We start from the raw sequence: 17,736 nt of genomic DNA, 5'->3' as shown, positions 1-17,736 counted from the left end.
TGGACAAAAGCTTCTTGTGCTGCCACCTCCAGCAGGTTCAGATTATTCCGAGTGGGGCGGTATTTTCTAAATCCATATTGGGGCAGTTATGCAACTTTCTGACTTCAGAAGCCCGACAAGACTATGTTAAAACATCTTTCACATAAAATGTGTTAAGATAATGAAACAACTGCTCTGAAGGAGCTCCTCATTGTTCCCTTTTGGCCAACTATGCAGTCACACTGTGCTTCTGAATACATGCAGAAAGCAAACGTAGGAACATGACATAGAATGACATGCATAAACACTTTACAAATAATAATAATGAACAAAATTTCCCAGCAGCTGAAGGGGGTGCTTAAATCCACTCCTGCTTATAAAAGCTTACAATTTTGGAAACATGCATGTTCTGTGGAATGTGATCCTCTTCCCAGCAGCGCCCACGGACTGCACACATGCTGAAATAGTGCAGGTTTTACAATTTTTATAATTTTAGCAGATATTCATGTTCTACTGGAGTCTTGCTACTAGCTAGGGAGTCTGTGCCTTTACTGTTTGTAGCCAGAAGAAACTGAGTCTACATCTTTCAGAGCTGGCAAGGCATCAAGGGTATTCGTGGTCACCTCATTATAAACGGCATGCAGTACTATATGAAAAAGTACTTGACCCAACAGTTTATTAGCTTATTTTGGTATGCAATAACCTTGCATTGCAAATGCAGTAAATGGAGCAGGTAAAAAGGAATACAAACGTCTCAAAAATGAGAGCGACAGGAAGTGCAAAATGGCTAAGCAGGGTAGGATAGAGGACAAATGTAAGGATGTAGAAGCATGTATCACTAGGGGTAAGATAGATACTGCCCACAGGAAAATTAAAGAGACCTTTGGAGAAAAGAGAACCACTTGCATGAATATCAAGAGCTCAGATGGAAACCCAGTTCTAAGCAAAGAAGGGAAAGCAGAAAGGTGGAAGGAGTATATAGAGGGTCTATACAAGGGCAATGTTTTTAAGAACAATATTATGGAAATGGAAGCGGTAGAAGAGGATGAAATGGGAGATATGATACTGCGTAAAGGGTTTGACAGAGCACTGAAAGACCTAAGTCGAAACAAGGCCCCAGGAGTAGACAACATTCCATTAGAACTACTGATAGCCTTGGGAGAGCCAGGCCTAACAAAACTCTACCATCTGGTGAGCAAGATGTATGAGACGGGCGAAATACCCACAGACTTCAAGAAGAATATAATAATTCCAATACCAAATAAAGCAGGTGTTGACAGACTTGAAAATTACCGAACTATCAGTTTAATAAGCCACGGCTGCAAAATACTAACACAAATTCTTTACAGACAAATGGAAAAATTTGTAGAAAACGACCTCAGGGAAGATCAGTTTGGATTCCGTAGAAATGTTGAAAGATGTGAGGCAATACTGACCCTACGACTTATCTTAGAGAATAGATTAAGGAAAGGCAAACCTACGTTTCTAGCATTTGTAGACTTAGAGAAAGCTTTTGACAATGTTGATTGGAACACTCTCTTTCAAATTCTGAAGGTGGCAGGGGTAAAATACAGGGAGCGAATGGCTATTTAGAATTTGTACAGAACGCAGATGGCAGTTACAAGAGTCGAGGGGCATGAAAGGGAAGCAGTGGTTGGGAAGGGAGTGAGACGGGGTTTTAGCCTATCCCCGATGTTATTCAATCTGTATATTGAGCAAGCAGTAAAGGAAACAAATGAAAAATTCAGAGTAGGAATTAAAATACATGGAGAAGAAATAAAAACGTTGAGGTTCGCCGATGACATTGTAATTCTGTCAGAGACAGCAAAGGACTTGGAAGAGCAGTTGAATGGAATGGACAGTGTCTTGAAAGGAGGATATAAGATGAACGTCAACAAAAGCAAAACAAGGATAATGGAATGTAGTCTAATTAAGTTGGGCGATGCTGAGGGAATTAGATTAGGAAATGAGACACTTAAAGTAGTAAAGGAGTTTTGCTATTTGGGGAGCAAAATAACTGATGATGGTCGAAGTAGAGAGGATATAAAATGTAGACTGGCAATGGCAAGGAAAGCGTTTCTGAAGAAGAGAAATTTGTTAACATCGAGTACAGATTTAAGTGTCAGGAAGTTGTTTCTTTAAGTATTTGTATGGAGTGTAGCCACGTATGGAAGTGAAACGTGGACGACAAATAGTTTAGACAAGAAGAGAATAGAAGCTTTTGAAATGTTGTACCGCAGAAAAATGCTGAAGATTAGATGGGTAGATCACATAACTAATGAGGAGGAAATGAATAGAATTGGGGAGAAGAGAAATTTGTGGCACAACTTGACTAGAAGAAGGGATCGGTTGGTAGGGCATGTTCTGAGGCATCAAGGGATCGCCAATTTAGTATTGGAGGGCAGTGTGGAGGGTAAACATCATAGAGGGAGACGAAGAGATGAATACACTAAACAGATTCAGAAGGATGTAGGTTGCAGTAGGTACTGGGAGATGATGAAGCTTGCACAGGATAGAGTAGCATGGAGAGCTGCGTCAAACTAGTCTCTGGACTGAAGACTACAACATAACCTTGCATGTGGGACAGCACAATGGGTAGATTTAGAGGTTCTGTGAAGGAATGATGCCTACATGGAATGATCCCTACATCTGTATGCGCAAGCAATATTTTAATGCACACGCAGAAGTTCTCTCAACCTCACTGTAGATGTTACTTTCCTGTTAACACATTGCTTTCTTCTTTATTTGTCAGGAAACATCTATGTTCCCTGTCACAGGGTAATTTTGCTTTTGTACCTATAGCTATTTCTGCCTTCTTCTACATCCAATAATACTTCCTAGAACCATTCATAATTCTAAAATAAATAAATAAAAAGTGAGTTGTAGAAGAAGTAAGACTTGCTAGCTGAGAACAAAACTGAAAACTTTTTGTTGGTAACAGAAATAGTTACGGCTGACCAATGGAACACTGAACCAGGAAACAGAAGAACTGATTTTGGCAGCAAAGGGGACAGGCATCAAACAGATACTGTCTAAGCCAGGATTGATAAATCATCAGAAGACCTGACTTTGCATACAATCTGATAAGACAGCCAACAACATGCTGTGCTGCTGTAAAAAGATCACAGGGAAAATTATAATCATAGACACAATGTGATGGTGCAAATGATACACTGGAACTTGTGGCAGAAATATCATCAGTCAGTGACAAAGAACTGGCAGATTTATAAGGCAGAAAAATTGGTAAACAATGAACTGGCCAAGCTACCATTGGAATTTCAAACTTCGTTCTGACTTTATGGATGAACTCAATGTGCTGGACGTAACATTTGTAGAAAAAAGTAAGGGTTGTTGACTATCTTCCAGGTGACAGAAGAGGTGAAAAACTGTTGGAAAGGTTTACAAGGAACAAAGACATGGAAACTGACATTCCCTGGTTCTGGCATCAATAAATTATCTATCTGCCAACTACAAGAATTCTCTTTGTTGGGATCAGTGTGCATATCTGCCAATATATGAAACAATCTTCCAGATGAAGCACATTATTTTCTGCAGTAGAAAACTACTGATTGGCACTGACCAACCAAAGCAAGATGATGCTTTGGTAGCATATTTTCAACGTATGATCTCATGGTATGTATTTCTCCATCCTCAGCATACATATAAGCAATTCGAGATGAGCTGATACTTCTGTGAGCCCTGCTCTGATGACAGTTCACCACTGGCTTGTCTCTTGTTGGGGCTGGCAGGCTTGTACCCCACAGACAGGATTGTTGGTGGCCTTATTGCTAAGTGGAGTTCCTGGTATGTCAGTCTCTCAGTTCAGCTTAAAGTGTATTGGAAGTAGCGAATTCAGTTAACTTGGACAGTGATTTCATAACACAAGGCATTACTTGTAACCTTTGCACTATTCATATAACCTCATAGTTTAGTTAAAACAAAATATACTGATTCAAAGACTTAGCTGCTTCTATTACTTTACATGTAGGGACCAAAACTGCATGTAACTTATAAGACAGACTAATGAAATAATGTGGAACTAAATAATATTAAATGGGACAGCACTGGGGTGTCAGAGATGTGAAGAAAGGAAGTTTGTCATATAGAGCTGCAGTCAAGGAATGTCTTTTACTACTGATGTAGAGACCTAGGCTCGTATTTGGAAATAGGTTTAATAAAATAAATAAAAAAATTCCGAACTAAACTGATGATGTTGAAGAAATTTCAAACAGAACTGTAATAATATTTATAATAAATACAATATGCTCAGTCAAAAAAGTGCAAATTTGTGCCCCAACAATGTCATACCCTGGTGAAGTTGAAGATCTTCAGGATTTACAACTACTACTTTTAATAAGTGTCATGGATTTGAGCTCTGCTACTTTCAAGTCTTAACCATCGAACACTTTAGATGACCTGAAGCGATGTGAAGTTGGATTGCAAAATTCACACCTCTCTCCAATCAGTTGACCACATGGTAAGCACAGCCGATCTTCTTCTCTGGATTGCCGGCTCAGTCGATCTCCAAAACCTTCTTCTCTGAAGAATAATGCTTGTTATGGGGATTTGTAAGACTCTCTCTCTAGTTTTGAAATAATTTAGTACTTTAAGAATACTTTTAACTCAGTCATAGTAAATTTCAGCTTTCACAGAGAACAAATTCAATATTTCCCACATAAATATTCATACTCATACAAGTCAGCTGACTTGTCTCACATCAGACCCAATTAAGTACATTTGCAATAGTGTAGTTTTTACAGCAACATAATTTATGAACATGTCTTGCTTCTAGCAAGTCCAACGCATAAAGTATCATTAATAATTTTTCAACTGTTCTTCTTTTTTCTCGTTACAATAATCAATGACATAAAACACCATAAGATACATGAACACTCCTAGTTCTTACAATACAACTTCTGTGGTGCGAGCGGCAAATACTTGTCGATGCAGTTTGACCATCGCATCTGCCTTGTGCTTGTGACTCCTTTCCCGCCTGCACACACAAACCTGTGTCGCGCAGTATGTACGTTCTCTCACACTTGTTTTTAAAATATTGTGTGTTCGAGATGGTAGAAGGACGAGTGGCTCTACAATTTATGCGGAAACTCTTGAAGCACTACAACCACTGAGCAACTTCATTTGGCTATAGGAATGAAGCACGATTTAATGTTTATTCTAAAGTCCTGAATTATGTATTAAATCCTAAAATATATTATTATTATGCAGGTAATAGCTGGCATTAATAAACATGAAAAACGTCTTAGTAAAAATCAGTGCATTTATTCTTTGGTATGAAGAACAGTGTTATTCCTCAAAACATCTATAAATTCATTACAGATTATCAAATTGCAGTATGTGCACTGTCCACTCACTTTGTGCATGGAAGCCAATTTCTGAACTGTAATTAAAGTGTCTCCTAAAATATTTCTTGCAAATATCACACTTTATTTTACAGCTATAATTCCCACAGGCCAAGTCACAGAAATTCAATGCACAGGACAGTGAAGTAATATGCAGTTTCTCTTCGTAAAAACATTACGAAATGGGTCTACATGAAAATCTCAATGTTGCTGCCCTGGGGACAAACAGCACAAAAAATGTTTTAAACTTTACCCATCATTTCATATGAATGTATGCAAAACACACATGCATGCCTGTGTTTATGCTTATATGTCTCCATAACAGCGCAGAATAGGAGAGAGGTTGTGCAAAACGTGTGTCAAACTTACTCAAAACCCCATTCAACTCAAATATGTTGTAACATACAGGTAGAATGGAATGTATCAAAATTTCCGCTATACAGTGTTCTTTTTACAAAGTTCTAATATCAGTATTTTGTTTGAATAGATGAACTAGAATATATATGAACTATGTAAATGCATTGCACAGTTACCAAAGAGAAAATGTACTTGAGATGTGTGTTGTGTTCTATAAATTACAAATGAGTGAACACAATAAAAATTAAAGGAAATAGATTCACACTGTATTCTCACAATGAATAAAGGTATCAAAAAATTTTGATGTACAATTTTTCAAAGGAAAACTATGATATTTTTTTCTTGACCATATCTATGTACAAAGGCAACTGATCACTGAGCGTCCTGTATACTACTTCCACCTTAAGACACAACAAATGCCAGACACTGATTAAGTATGCAGCTGCCTCCTGGATCTTTTCTTCCTCCTTCAGCCATACCCAAAATTCCATGACATAAGTACTGCACTGCAAAATTCCATGACTGATGTAGTCAGTTAACTGCCAAAGCAACTCTGCTGCTGGTGGATGTAAGATGTTCTTTACAGACTGTTGAAACAACAAATATCGTTCAGGGCTCAGCAGAGAAACCAGACTGAGTCCTAACAAGCAGCTCACAACCAACAGGATAGGGGTCCAAATGAGACGAACATACCCATTACCTGAAACAGTTTAAAAACACACAAGAAATAAATACAATATTTTAGCTTCCTGTTATCTGAAGATCTAGTCTCAGTAGAATACACATTAGTACATTACAGCTGAAGCAGGGGTAGTTTCTATGTTGGGTACAATAATAAAAGCTGTGAAAAATTTAATAAGAAACACTGCACATTTGAACAAGTGTACTTTCTGAAATTGAATGCTAGTGACTTTATCCAGAATCATGTTTCCATGACAGACCAACATTTGAATCAAAACACTGCAAAAGAAACATCAAGCGATGTATGATTACAAGCCAATATGTGGAGTAAGTGTACAAAAGCAATCAAACTGCAAACAATGCTTTGTATAACAATAATAGCACAAGTCCAATAAGATCTCCAGCAGCTCCTTAAGGCCAACCCAAAACCTGAAACTTAAACCCGTGTCCCTCCTTCAAACTGACGATCCCCCACCCTCCTACCTTGTATATATTCCCCAAGCTCTACAACCCCCCTCCTCCACACGTTTCCCTACTGGTTGTCCTGTTGTGACTGATTACAATGCTTCTACAGAACAACTGCCCCTTTTGAACACCACCTCCAAACTACTGTCTGCAGCCTCCCATCCTACACCCAAGGTACAGCTCACTTCCTTTCCAAAGTTCCTGTCCTGTTACCAACAGACTTCTTGTCAATCACTGTGTATGCAACACTCTCATACACCAACATGCCAGTGTTGTCCTGATACCAAACACACCACCTCTTTCCCAGTTCCCCTGGCCAACTATATCTTGACCCACAATTATTCCACTTTTGAAAGCCAAATCTATAAACAAATCATTGGTATATGACACCATCACATGGTAACTTATTTATGGACCATCTGAAGAAATCTTTTTTATCCGGTTAGCATTTAAAACCCCTTGCCTGATTCAGAGTCACTGATAACATTTCATGGTCAGAACACTTGGCAAGTATAACTTTTGATCTTTCCTCCTAAATCCACTTCACCTGGTCTTTCCTCAACTCACTGAGCCACCTTCAAAGGATTCGACATCCACCTCTCAGATGGCTCCATTGTACCTCCACTTTCACAACTGTCACCTATTATGTGTCAAACCTATTCTGTGTCAAGAACTCTTCCTTACAGCCTTGCCACCTGTGGATGCCACACAGGCAGTGAAAAGAAGTTGGCGAAATATGCAAGTAACCTTACCAGAGCATTTACTGACAGACAATATCCAACTCATCCATCCTCTGACACCAGTAAATAAGTTAACCAGCCACCCACCAATAGCCTTCGAAAAGCTCAACCACATCCTTCACCAGGGCTTTGACTACCTCTCTTCACATCTTGAATGAGGGATAATCTCTTCACATCTTGAATGAGGGATATCCTACCCAAAATACTACCCAAATCACTCAAAGTTGTATTCTGGCACCGACCTAACCTACGCAGTATACCTGTCCATCCGTATTTCAATCCTGCAATCCATGGATCATCCCCTTGTGGACAACCCAGAAGCAAGACCTACATCCACCCTCTGTCTCCTACCACAGTCGAGTCACAGGCATTTTCTACCCACTGAAAGGCAGAGCTATGTGTGAAAGCAGTCTAGGTGGGCATGATAAGTAAAAAACTACCTACTTGAATGAATGGTCATCACCACACTATGGCAAACCACAAACTTCACCATCCAAATGCTCAACATGCTGTGCACCACAACACAAATGACCAACAGCTGCTTCACTGCGCAAGCCATTTCGATACTCCCTTCCGTCACAAGTCTACCTGAACTACAAAGGTGGGAATTGCCTTTCCAGCATATCTTGCATTCTTGCGATCCCCCTGGCCTAAGCCTCTGCTACTAAATCCTGTTTCCCACTGCCTCACCTTACCATTTCTGTTTCCTCTTCTATCACTGTACACACAGCTTCTTTCCATTTGGATGTTTAATGCCTTTTCCCACCACTCCCCCACCCCATGTGGTCTCTCCCCCCCCCCCCCCCCCCACTCCTCAACCATTTTCTATCCATCTCCCCTTCCCCCTTCTCTCCCCCGGTCTCTGTCCACCTTCCTCTCTTTCTCCCCTCCCTCTTTCTACATCCAAACACTCTGTCCCCTCAGAGAACTCCTTTCGTCTTGTAGTGCAGCTACTGAGTCCACCTGTCTTACCTCACCCTATCCCCCTATCCTCTCTTTCCCTTGCACATCTTTTCCTACCCCCCCCCCCCCCCCCTCTGCAGCCATCATCCCAAGCAATAGCTCTCTAATAATCAGTGTCATCACAGACACAATAGTGTGCATGAACATGTGAAATCTGTACCAGAAGAAGAGTGAGGGTTCAAATGCTAATTAATACAGTCTTCTATTATGTGTACGTATGGCCCCACATCAGTCTGCTAAACACAATGCTATGTGATGTCAAAAATTCATGTTATACACCTATTATAAGGCCTTTTCTGTAGCATTCACATTTAATACTTGCCCTACATCCACTGAGCTAATTTGAAGTCCCCCACTGCAGTTTCTGCCTATGTATTTGAACTAATCTTAGGAACTACTATATGGATTTTGATATGGTTTCCATTAATATATTTGTGATGACAGGAGACAGATGTGGCACCAGGCCGGTATGAGAGGTATTATTGTCAGGAGGCCAGCATGAGCTAACGGTGATTTCCTAAACAATATGTGTCGCAAGACTTATCAGATATTATGCTGGTAAGAACAGATCTTTTGGTATATTAATGTTTAATGGATGCAAAGTGAAATTCGGGAAAAGATCAAACAGAAAATTTTGCTCGCATCAGACTGGCACTTTGTGATAGTTCCTCAAAGCATACCAGCAACAACTAGCAAACCATAAACAAGTAGCAACTGCTAATCTCAACTCCAGGCTAGAGCAAATAAACACACTGTTGTAAAAGTATCAATGAGTATCAGTCAGAAAGCTTTTTAAGCACATCAATGGCAGCATTGTCATTCAGGAAATGTGATCAGAAAATTGTCAAATCTACTATTGGCCACAACTTTAAGCACAATACTCTTGGCACAGAAATATCAAGAATGTAGCTTTACTTAAATCGCACAAAACAGTACCATAGGACAAAGGGGAAAATACAACTATGTTCGAAGAAGTTTTAAGTAGTGTCCACTAACTTCTATTTTTAGGACACTTGGGTTGACAAGTTAAGATTATCACTGCCACAGGCTGCACCAAGCACTGCAAGATGGTGAAAGAAGACTATCGCATGGATGGAACCACTGACGTTACACAGCTAATTTAACTCACCATCCCAACAGAAAACACGCACTTTGAATAATGCTATGCTATGCTGACAACTATCATTAACATTATAGTCCATTCTACTGTGCCATGACTCTGTGTTATTATTCTGTACTGTTCCGGTTGGCAACTCTTTGGACTCTGGCATAACTATGGGGATTGCTGGTAAACTTTAGGCCTGGCTATCAAAATGGTTCAAATGGTTCTGAGCACTATGGGACTTGACATCTGAGGTGATCAGTCCCCTAGAACTTAGAACTACTTAAACCTAACAAACCTAAGGACATCACACACATCCATGCCTGAGGCAGGAATCGAACTTGCGACCGTAGCAGTCGCACGGTTCCAGACTGAAGCACCTAGAACCACTCAGCCACACCTTAGGCTGGCTATCAATCACGTTTACAATGTCAATGCACGTATAGATTACACCAATATCAGATGTCACACTGATGATGAGGTCTTGAGTTTAGTGCATGTGTTAGCACAGCAGAGGATGTTTCATTTGATAAGGATCCGAAATTCATAAAAATGTCACTCTTAACAGCTGCATCTTCAAACACAACAACAGGCACAACAAGCACATTAGCTGTGACAGTAAGCACAAAAGGAAGCAAAAGAAGTGCAACAGCAGGCTGAGCAGTACACTTCACAATAAGCTCAAGAGGCCATCCTTGGACAACAAGGCAACCAAGCTGCACAACAGCAGCTCATGTTGCAGTTACTGAAAATGCCAGTACAGTACACGCCACCACAGTTAACATCACTTTATCCAGAACATGAAGACTGCAACTACGACTACAAATGTTCAAGATTCACTTCCAGGCTAGTAGTGACACACACGTTTCTGTGTCATAAATTTTTGTTATCTAATAACCCACTGTTAATGTGACTTCCAACGGGATTGTGCTCTTTCAGTAGCTGTGAGTATATAGAATTATCGGAAATCCGTAAAATGCTCTCTTACCATTATAAGTTGTAAACTTATGTTTTAGCATCCAGGTTCACATTCCTTCATTGTTGTAAGAAATTAAATCATAGGCAGCTGAGCTCAAGGTTTCATTCACACGTATCAATTCACATGTAAAAGTGGAACTTGTAAACAATCATATGGTAAACTGTTAGTATGAAACATGATCATTAGAAATGCACACAAAAAAGTTTGTGCAGAGAATCTAGCAAATCCTACTATTGAGGAAGTGTTACAAATTGCAAAAACTTTCAAAATGTCAGCTGTATTACAGAAATATTTTGACGAACCTGACTATAAAACAGCCTTCCCATTCAAGCAACACTAAGCATGATTGGAACATGTCAAGTACATCATCATCACTGGATTTGAGGTTCAAACTCTGCTGTCAAAATAATTTTAAAAATCCGCAGCACCCGTACATTGTGCCAAGCATCGAAGCCTTCATGAAACCCTCTCCTGGTCATCCTCACTATAACAGAAAGGATCAGTATCTTGGTTGTCCAGACTACTTTTAAAAGGACCCTCATGCTGAGTATCCATCTTAGGACACACTCTGTTCATGGTGTTATATACTGGGACATCTGGCAGTAGTCTCCTGCAGCTGCACTGAGTCAGCCCTGCAAGCTAAGTCATGACAACACCAAAGCAGCATGAATGCACTTAAAAGACAGCTGAATCCTTTAATGGTATGACCGCAACAGCTTTATCTTCCATTAATTTTCTTGTCAATACCGAAGCACCAACCTCTACTACAAATGAGGTGACCTATGACCAGATTGGTTCACAGCAGTTTCAACTCGCACATGAAAGATTAAAATTCTGTAGCAAACACTTCCATCTCATTGTGCAGTAAGTGTAACAGCATCATACAAAAAAGGCAGACATTCACTTACATTTTTTGCTGTACCCTTACGAAATGCACAAAACATTTCTGGGGTGGACATTTCCACAGGTTTTGGATTTAAAATAAAAGACTTCTAACTGCCTTTCTCTGGAATTACTGTGTGCCAACAATTGTGTAGCTCATATTTGATTAAGATCTTCAGCTACACCTTCTTACTTCTGAGCCTGACTCATCCTAACTGCAATTAGAGAGGATATCAACAGTGTGTTAAACTGCTTAGTAAAAAAAGATAGCTTGTGGTAATTTCAAAGCAATCATAAATGAACAATTGGAAATTGATGTCTGTCCATCAATGGTCACAAGAAATAACATAAAAACTATCTGGTGGCCAAGATGGACATAGTCAGAACATATCTGCACTTCTCGCTAGATGAACAGCCATGTCAATTCATGGCAATTAACTTGAGAATGTCTATGCCTTGCCCTACTTCTTATGGGTTCGGACTCGATATTTCTCTTTCACGAAATAGTGTGCTTCAACACTGACAATTTCTTCCAAAATTGCTTGGAAGATTTTCCACTCACAACAGACAAAATTGTGTCTGCTACGAATGAGGATCCACCCCATGCCAATTAACTAGCCATTTCCTGCACAGATGGTCATAACACTTCAGAGAAGTATCTATGGAGAGGCCACACTAACATATTGTTTCTGTTGAGGGGCAGCAACCTTTTCAATAGCTACATTGCTGACTGTTTCATGGGGGTTAGAGAACTGAGGTGGCAAGAAGAACTGGATTTCTGACCAAGTGTGTAGAGACCCACGTAGATTCCATGCCCGCGATCCAGGTGCGCAGTTGTATGGCGTGCCACAGAAGTTGGAAAACACTCTAGCGTTGGCAGAAGCCACCACACTTGGATGTGCACACAGCCTCTTTGCAGTGCACTCCACTCACTGGCCGATGGCTTACAGAGTTGGTCCTGGCCAGCCTCGCTCTCAGTCACATGTTGATATTCAGCCTCTGTTTATTGGACTAGTAGTGCAGGCACTCCATGACAAGTGTCTTCTGTCTTCTTGTACAAGCATTCTAGATGTAATAAAGCATTGTGTCTGTTTCTATCTGTGTGTTCTTGTGATCAGAATACATTGGCAACAAGTAGGGTAAGCTTTTCATGTGTTTTGTTGTGCAGCTGCTTTTTGCACTTTGTTGTGACATGGAGTATCTGTTTCAAATGTTGGTGCAACAACAGACAGAACTTCTTATGGTCATGCAACAGGCTGTGTCAATATTGCTCTCCAAAAATTTGTCTCTGGCAAAGATTCCTCCTCCATTCCCACCGTTTGATGAGACGGCAGAAGATTGGAAAACATAAGAACACCACCGACAGCAACATTTCCACGCATTCCATGTTACGGATGCAGAAGTATGTTGTGCACCGTTTTTGTTGTGGATTTCTCCCACCTTTTTATCAGGCATTGCAACAGTTGACGGTGTTGCAGGAACCCTCCTCACTGTCATCTGACAATTTATGCTTGTTGTCTTCCTATTATCACTGCCACATGCACATCATGGCCGCTAGGTTGAATTCTACTAATGTAACAAGCAGCCCCATCAGTCTTATCGCGCGTGGACTCCAACCCTCCACAGCCTTAGTTGCAAGCACCATTTTGTCACGGCCGGGTCAAAAGAATTGTATGTGGACATCATGGTTCGCGATGTTATAATCCGCTCTGCCCCGGATAAGGGAGTCTGGCAATGGGCCCTGCAATTGTAACACCCCTCCCTCACAGGTGTTTTGTCCATTGACCTGTTGTATGAGGTGTCTCACGCTGCTGGCCAGCAGCTGGAAGCGTGGTGTAATGTCGCAGCATTGTCCAGCTGCTTCCACTGCATGTGAGTAGGATGAAATCGTGGCGGTTTAAACCGGTTGATGTGGCTGCTTCCGCACGGAACTTAAAGAGCATACCAGCTGCCGCTCCCTGTTGCCATCAAGTGCAGCTTGCTACTCCCAACCAGACAGATCAGAGTGTCCCCAGCGTTCGCTATCTGTTGTTGTAAGTGTTGAGGGGGAAAAAAAGAAAAGCACATTGAGGTAGTCTGTTTCTTAACAGCCCAGAATGCAACATCAGAGAACATGGATACGGATGTCCAGGAATGGTCATCATCAGAACTGGTTGCCAACCAGGATTCCAACAATTTTTTTTTTTTTTTTTTGGGGGGGGGGGGGGGGGGGGGGGGGGGGCACTGGTGTGGCAGTTTCCTGGCTTCATCCCCAAACATATCCAGAGTTCGGCTCTCCAGAATTTTCAACGGTAAACAGACACATATGGCGATATGGTAAACAGTAAATCCCCTTGTTTGGCCAATTCAAATCTGATGTTACCTATAGATCAGTGATTCAGCCTATGATCTTTATCATTGTCCACAACGTTGGTTCAGGAACCCTTTGGGTTTGATGCCTTCTGCCAAGGTTCCCTATCAATAATTGGAACCTCTGTACACAGAATTTTACGATATATTTGCAGAGGGCCTAAGGTGTGCCAGAGACTTCCAAACTCACATAAACTTGAAGCAGTCAGCTCTACCCAGATTTTTCCGTGCTGGGCAGATTCCAACACCCCTAGGATTCAAGGAGGAATTGGACCAGCTTGCACCTCTCAGGGTTGTGGTTCCCATTTCCTCCAATGAATGGGTCACACCCTTTGTCACTATGAAGAAACCATATGGTAAATTGTAATTTTGCAGCAGTTTTAAGTCCATGGCTAACAAATATGCAAGGTGCCACCTCCAGACCAGCTGTTCACGAGCTTAGAAGGGGGCTAATTTTTCTCCAAACTTTATCTTTCCAAAGCATATCATTAGTTACCCTAGTGTGAGGAGTCCAATCATGGTTCTTAATTCACCTTTCGGCCTGTATCAATGCTGATGTTGATGTTTGGGTTGGCAAGTGCCCCCACAAATTTTTCAGTGCTATCTGGAACAGGTCATGTCCACTATTTCACTCTGTTTCAACAACCTGGATGACGTCATTACTGGATGTGCTACGAGCAACCACCTGCACAATCTCTGGATCCTTTTTGAAAAGCTCTGGGCTGTGGGTCTGTGTCACTATTTACAGAAGTACAAATTTTTCCAACTATCTCTTGAGTATCTGGTCCACACTATATTGTTTCAGGGCATCCAACACCTGACAAGTCTTGTCAGGGCCATTACAGATCTGCCCGCATCCCTCATCATTGCAAGAACTGCAGGCTTTACTGGGTAAAATTTCCTATTACCACTGGTTCATCCCCAGGGGGTCCAACATTGTACACCCTCTCTGCCTCCTCCTTCACAAGGGTGCTTCCTGTATCTGGTCTCCAGCGTGTGAAAAGGCATTAACCTTGCTGAATGACCAACTCAGGTCAACACAGTGACTAACTACTTTTGATTCCAATGAACCACTGGTTTTGGCTATTGCCACCTTGCAGTACAGTGTGGGGGCAATCCTCGCCCTTCGGAATGCAGACGACTCTGAGCAGCCACTGACATTTGCATCCAAAACTCAGGTCGAGGAGGCAGCTTTGGCCACTGTGTATGCAGTCACCAAATTTCATGTTTTCTTGCATGGCAGCAAATTCCAACCCATTATGGATCACAGGCCAATAGTTTTGTTACTCAGTTTGTCCGCCCAGGTCCCAGATAAGATGGCCCACCGATTGCAGTACTGAGCCTTGTTCCTTTTCAAATACCACTATGACAGCTATTTTCCTCAAGTTTGATAGAGAGGAGTTTGTTTGTTTTCATTTGGATATCATATCCCACCAAGTGGCAGACAGGTTTCCCGATTCACCTGCCTCATCCAGCGTTGTCTAGTCCTCTGGCCCACACTTCCGATCTGCTTTGACACTACTTTTGTCTGGTACCATCATCTCTCAGTCTTAGATGGGGTCATCCTCCTCTCCATGGACAATGCAGCTCCCAGGGTGGTTGTTCCTGGGAGTTTGCTGTTACATGAGAGTTACTGGGGTGTTTCCTGGCTGTTTCTTGGCTTGCTGACGTGTGTACTGGCCCAGCATTGATTGGGAGCTGCAGCATTTAGCTGCTGCATGTCCCAAATGTGCTTGTCAACATGCTGCTCCCAACACTTCATTCTCCCCATAGCCTCCAGCAACCCAGCTTTGGGGACGCATCCAAGCAGAATCTGCAGGTCCATTTCTGATTGTGTTTCGGCTGATTGTCATTGACACACTATTGCCTTTTCCATATATGTTTTGTTGCTCTTTGGCCACTACCAAAGTCATTATGCAGGCTCACTCAAATTTTTTTCTGTGGAAAGTCTCCAACTCACTCTCGTGTTTGACAATGGACCTCAGTTCCTGGCTCAGGCATTTCATGATTTCTGTAAGTGGTCAGGCATTCGCCATGTTTGCTCCTCTTCCTTTCACTCCCAATGTGATGTGGAGGCCAACTGCATGATTTGCACCCTTAATATAACCAGATGAAAAAATATCTGCAGGACTTTCCCACCAAGGAGATGTTACAGATTTTTCTGACAGACTACTGGATGACTCATACTGGCTCCCGTAGCCCTGTCAAGATTCTCCATGAGTGCCAGCTGTGGACGCTGCTCCACCTACTCCCACCTGCTGTCGTGTTCCGCTGTACTGTTTCCCACCAGGGATGACAGTTTGGACAAGTGGTTTTGGTCAGTGCCCCCACCAGAGCAGCCACAGCCACACCACCGTCTTTGCTGGTGCCCCCATCACTAGATGCCACCTATCCGCTGGTGTTCTAGCCTCCTCTTCTGCTTGCATCAGTGCCTCTGTCTGATAAGTTTGAAACTTCACAGCCTCTGGCAGCAGCTCTGGTGAACCTTCAGTCAGTGGACATGCACCTAGCCGGTTCGATGGCTCCTGCACAGCCTCTGTCTGAAGCAGAGTTGCCTCCGCTTTCAACTGTCACTGGTCATTGCCAAGGCTCCCTGCTTGGATTGCCCATTGCCCACCTTATCAGCTCTTGCTCCGCCAATGGGGCTTTGGGGTGCTTCACATGCCAGCCACTAATGCCCTATTCCCGTGCCCGAGGATTCAGCGACACTCCGCCCCCAAGGGGGGAAGGTGTGGAGTGACCTGCATAGTTTCCATGGCCACAATCCAGGCACACAGTTGTACAGTGTGCCACAGAAGCCAGAAGACGCTAACGTCAGCAGAGACCACCACACTTGGATGCACATGCAGCCTCTCCACAGTGCACTCTCCTGGCCAGCCGAAAGATTATAGAGGCGCGCCCAGGCAGCCTTATTCTCAATCATATGTTGACATTCGACCTACGTTTGTGGGACTGGAAGTGCAGCCATTCCACGGCAAGTGTCTTCTTGTATAAGCATTTTAGTCATAATAAAGTGTTGTGTCTTATTATCTGTGTGTTCTTGTAGTCACACAAAATGGGTACAGGATTATGAGCACAAATTCAAACAGAAGTAACACAGGATTAGGTCTAACAACAAATTGGAAAACAGGAATGAGAATAAGCTATTATGAACAGCATAACCATCAATTATCATAACCAAGAAAGATACAAAGCCAACACGAACCATAATAGTAAAAGTACACGTATTGTGTCTCCTAAGAGTAGTCAGGCACATTTTCTCTGGAGTTTTAGAAGATATTTGCAATTTTGGCTTTTCAGCGTGTACAGGGTGCCACATGAAAGACATACCAATCTTAAAAATAGACATCAATTATGTGAAATCCCACTTCCAAAGTCTCAAGAACCAGTATTAAGTGACGAATCTAGAAATATTCTTCAGCCTCCCATGCCACTCCTGTACAGTCCGTGACAAGATTACACACTAATTACAGCATGTACAGAGGCATTTAACAAGTCCTCCTTCCCATGCTCCATAAACGACTGGAATCGGAAGAAAGCCTAACATACTGTACTACGGCTAAGCATCGTGTGCTATGCATTTCCCAGTGGTCTGCATTTGTGCATGTGGACGTCAAAGGCATATAAGTAACTTTGACTGATTAAATTTTGAAGGAAGTACAGGACTGAGCAGACAAAAACACAATGTCTAGTAGAAATCCTTGGTAACACCCTAAAAATTGAATTTAATCACAAAAAAAGAAAATATAAAAATTGAGGAAACTAAGCAGGAAAATGGGAGTACAAATATCCAAAAAATGCAAGTGACAGAAAGTGCAATGCAGGACAGGCTAAAGGAGAAATGCAGAGTTGTTGAAACATGTAAAAGTATGGGAAAGG

At 41.9% G+C, this 17,736-nt stretch overlaps 1 protein-coding gene across 3 annotated transcripts in view; it reads right to left on the bottom strand.

The window, feature by feature from the left end:
• Nucleotides 1–5,239: 5,239 nt before the first annotated feature.
• LOC126480964 (leucine-rich repeat-containing protein 59) overlaps nucleotides 5,240–17,736 on the bottom strand; it is a 73,369-nt gene continuing 60,872 nt past the window's right edge. For all 3 annotated transcript variants that reach the window (XM_050104392.1, XM_050104393.1, XM_050104394.1), the window contains exon 7: nucleotides 5,240–6,396. In XM_050104392.1, coding sequence (XP_049960349.1) covers nucleotides 6,023–6,396 — 374 coding nt within the window. In that variant the 3' untranslated portion in view covers nucleotides 5,240–6,022. The remainder of the gene's footprint in view (nucleotides 6,397–17,736) is intronic.

This window comes from Schistocerca serialis, chromosome 5, assembly GCF_023864345.2.
Source record: "Schistocerca serialis cubense isolate TAMUIC-IGC-003099 chromosome 5, iqSchSeri2.2, whole genome shotgun sequence".
NCBI lineage: Eukaryota > Metazoa > Arthropoda > Insecta > Orthoptera > Acrididae > Schistocerca > Schistocerca serialis.
The sequence above is the reverse complement of the archived record's forward strand: the minus strand, read 5'-3'. Positions and strand labels throughout refer to the sequence as shown.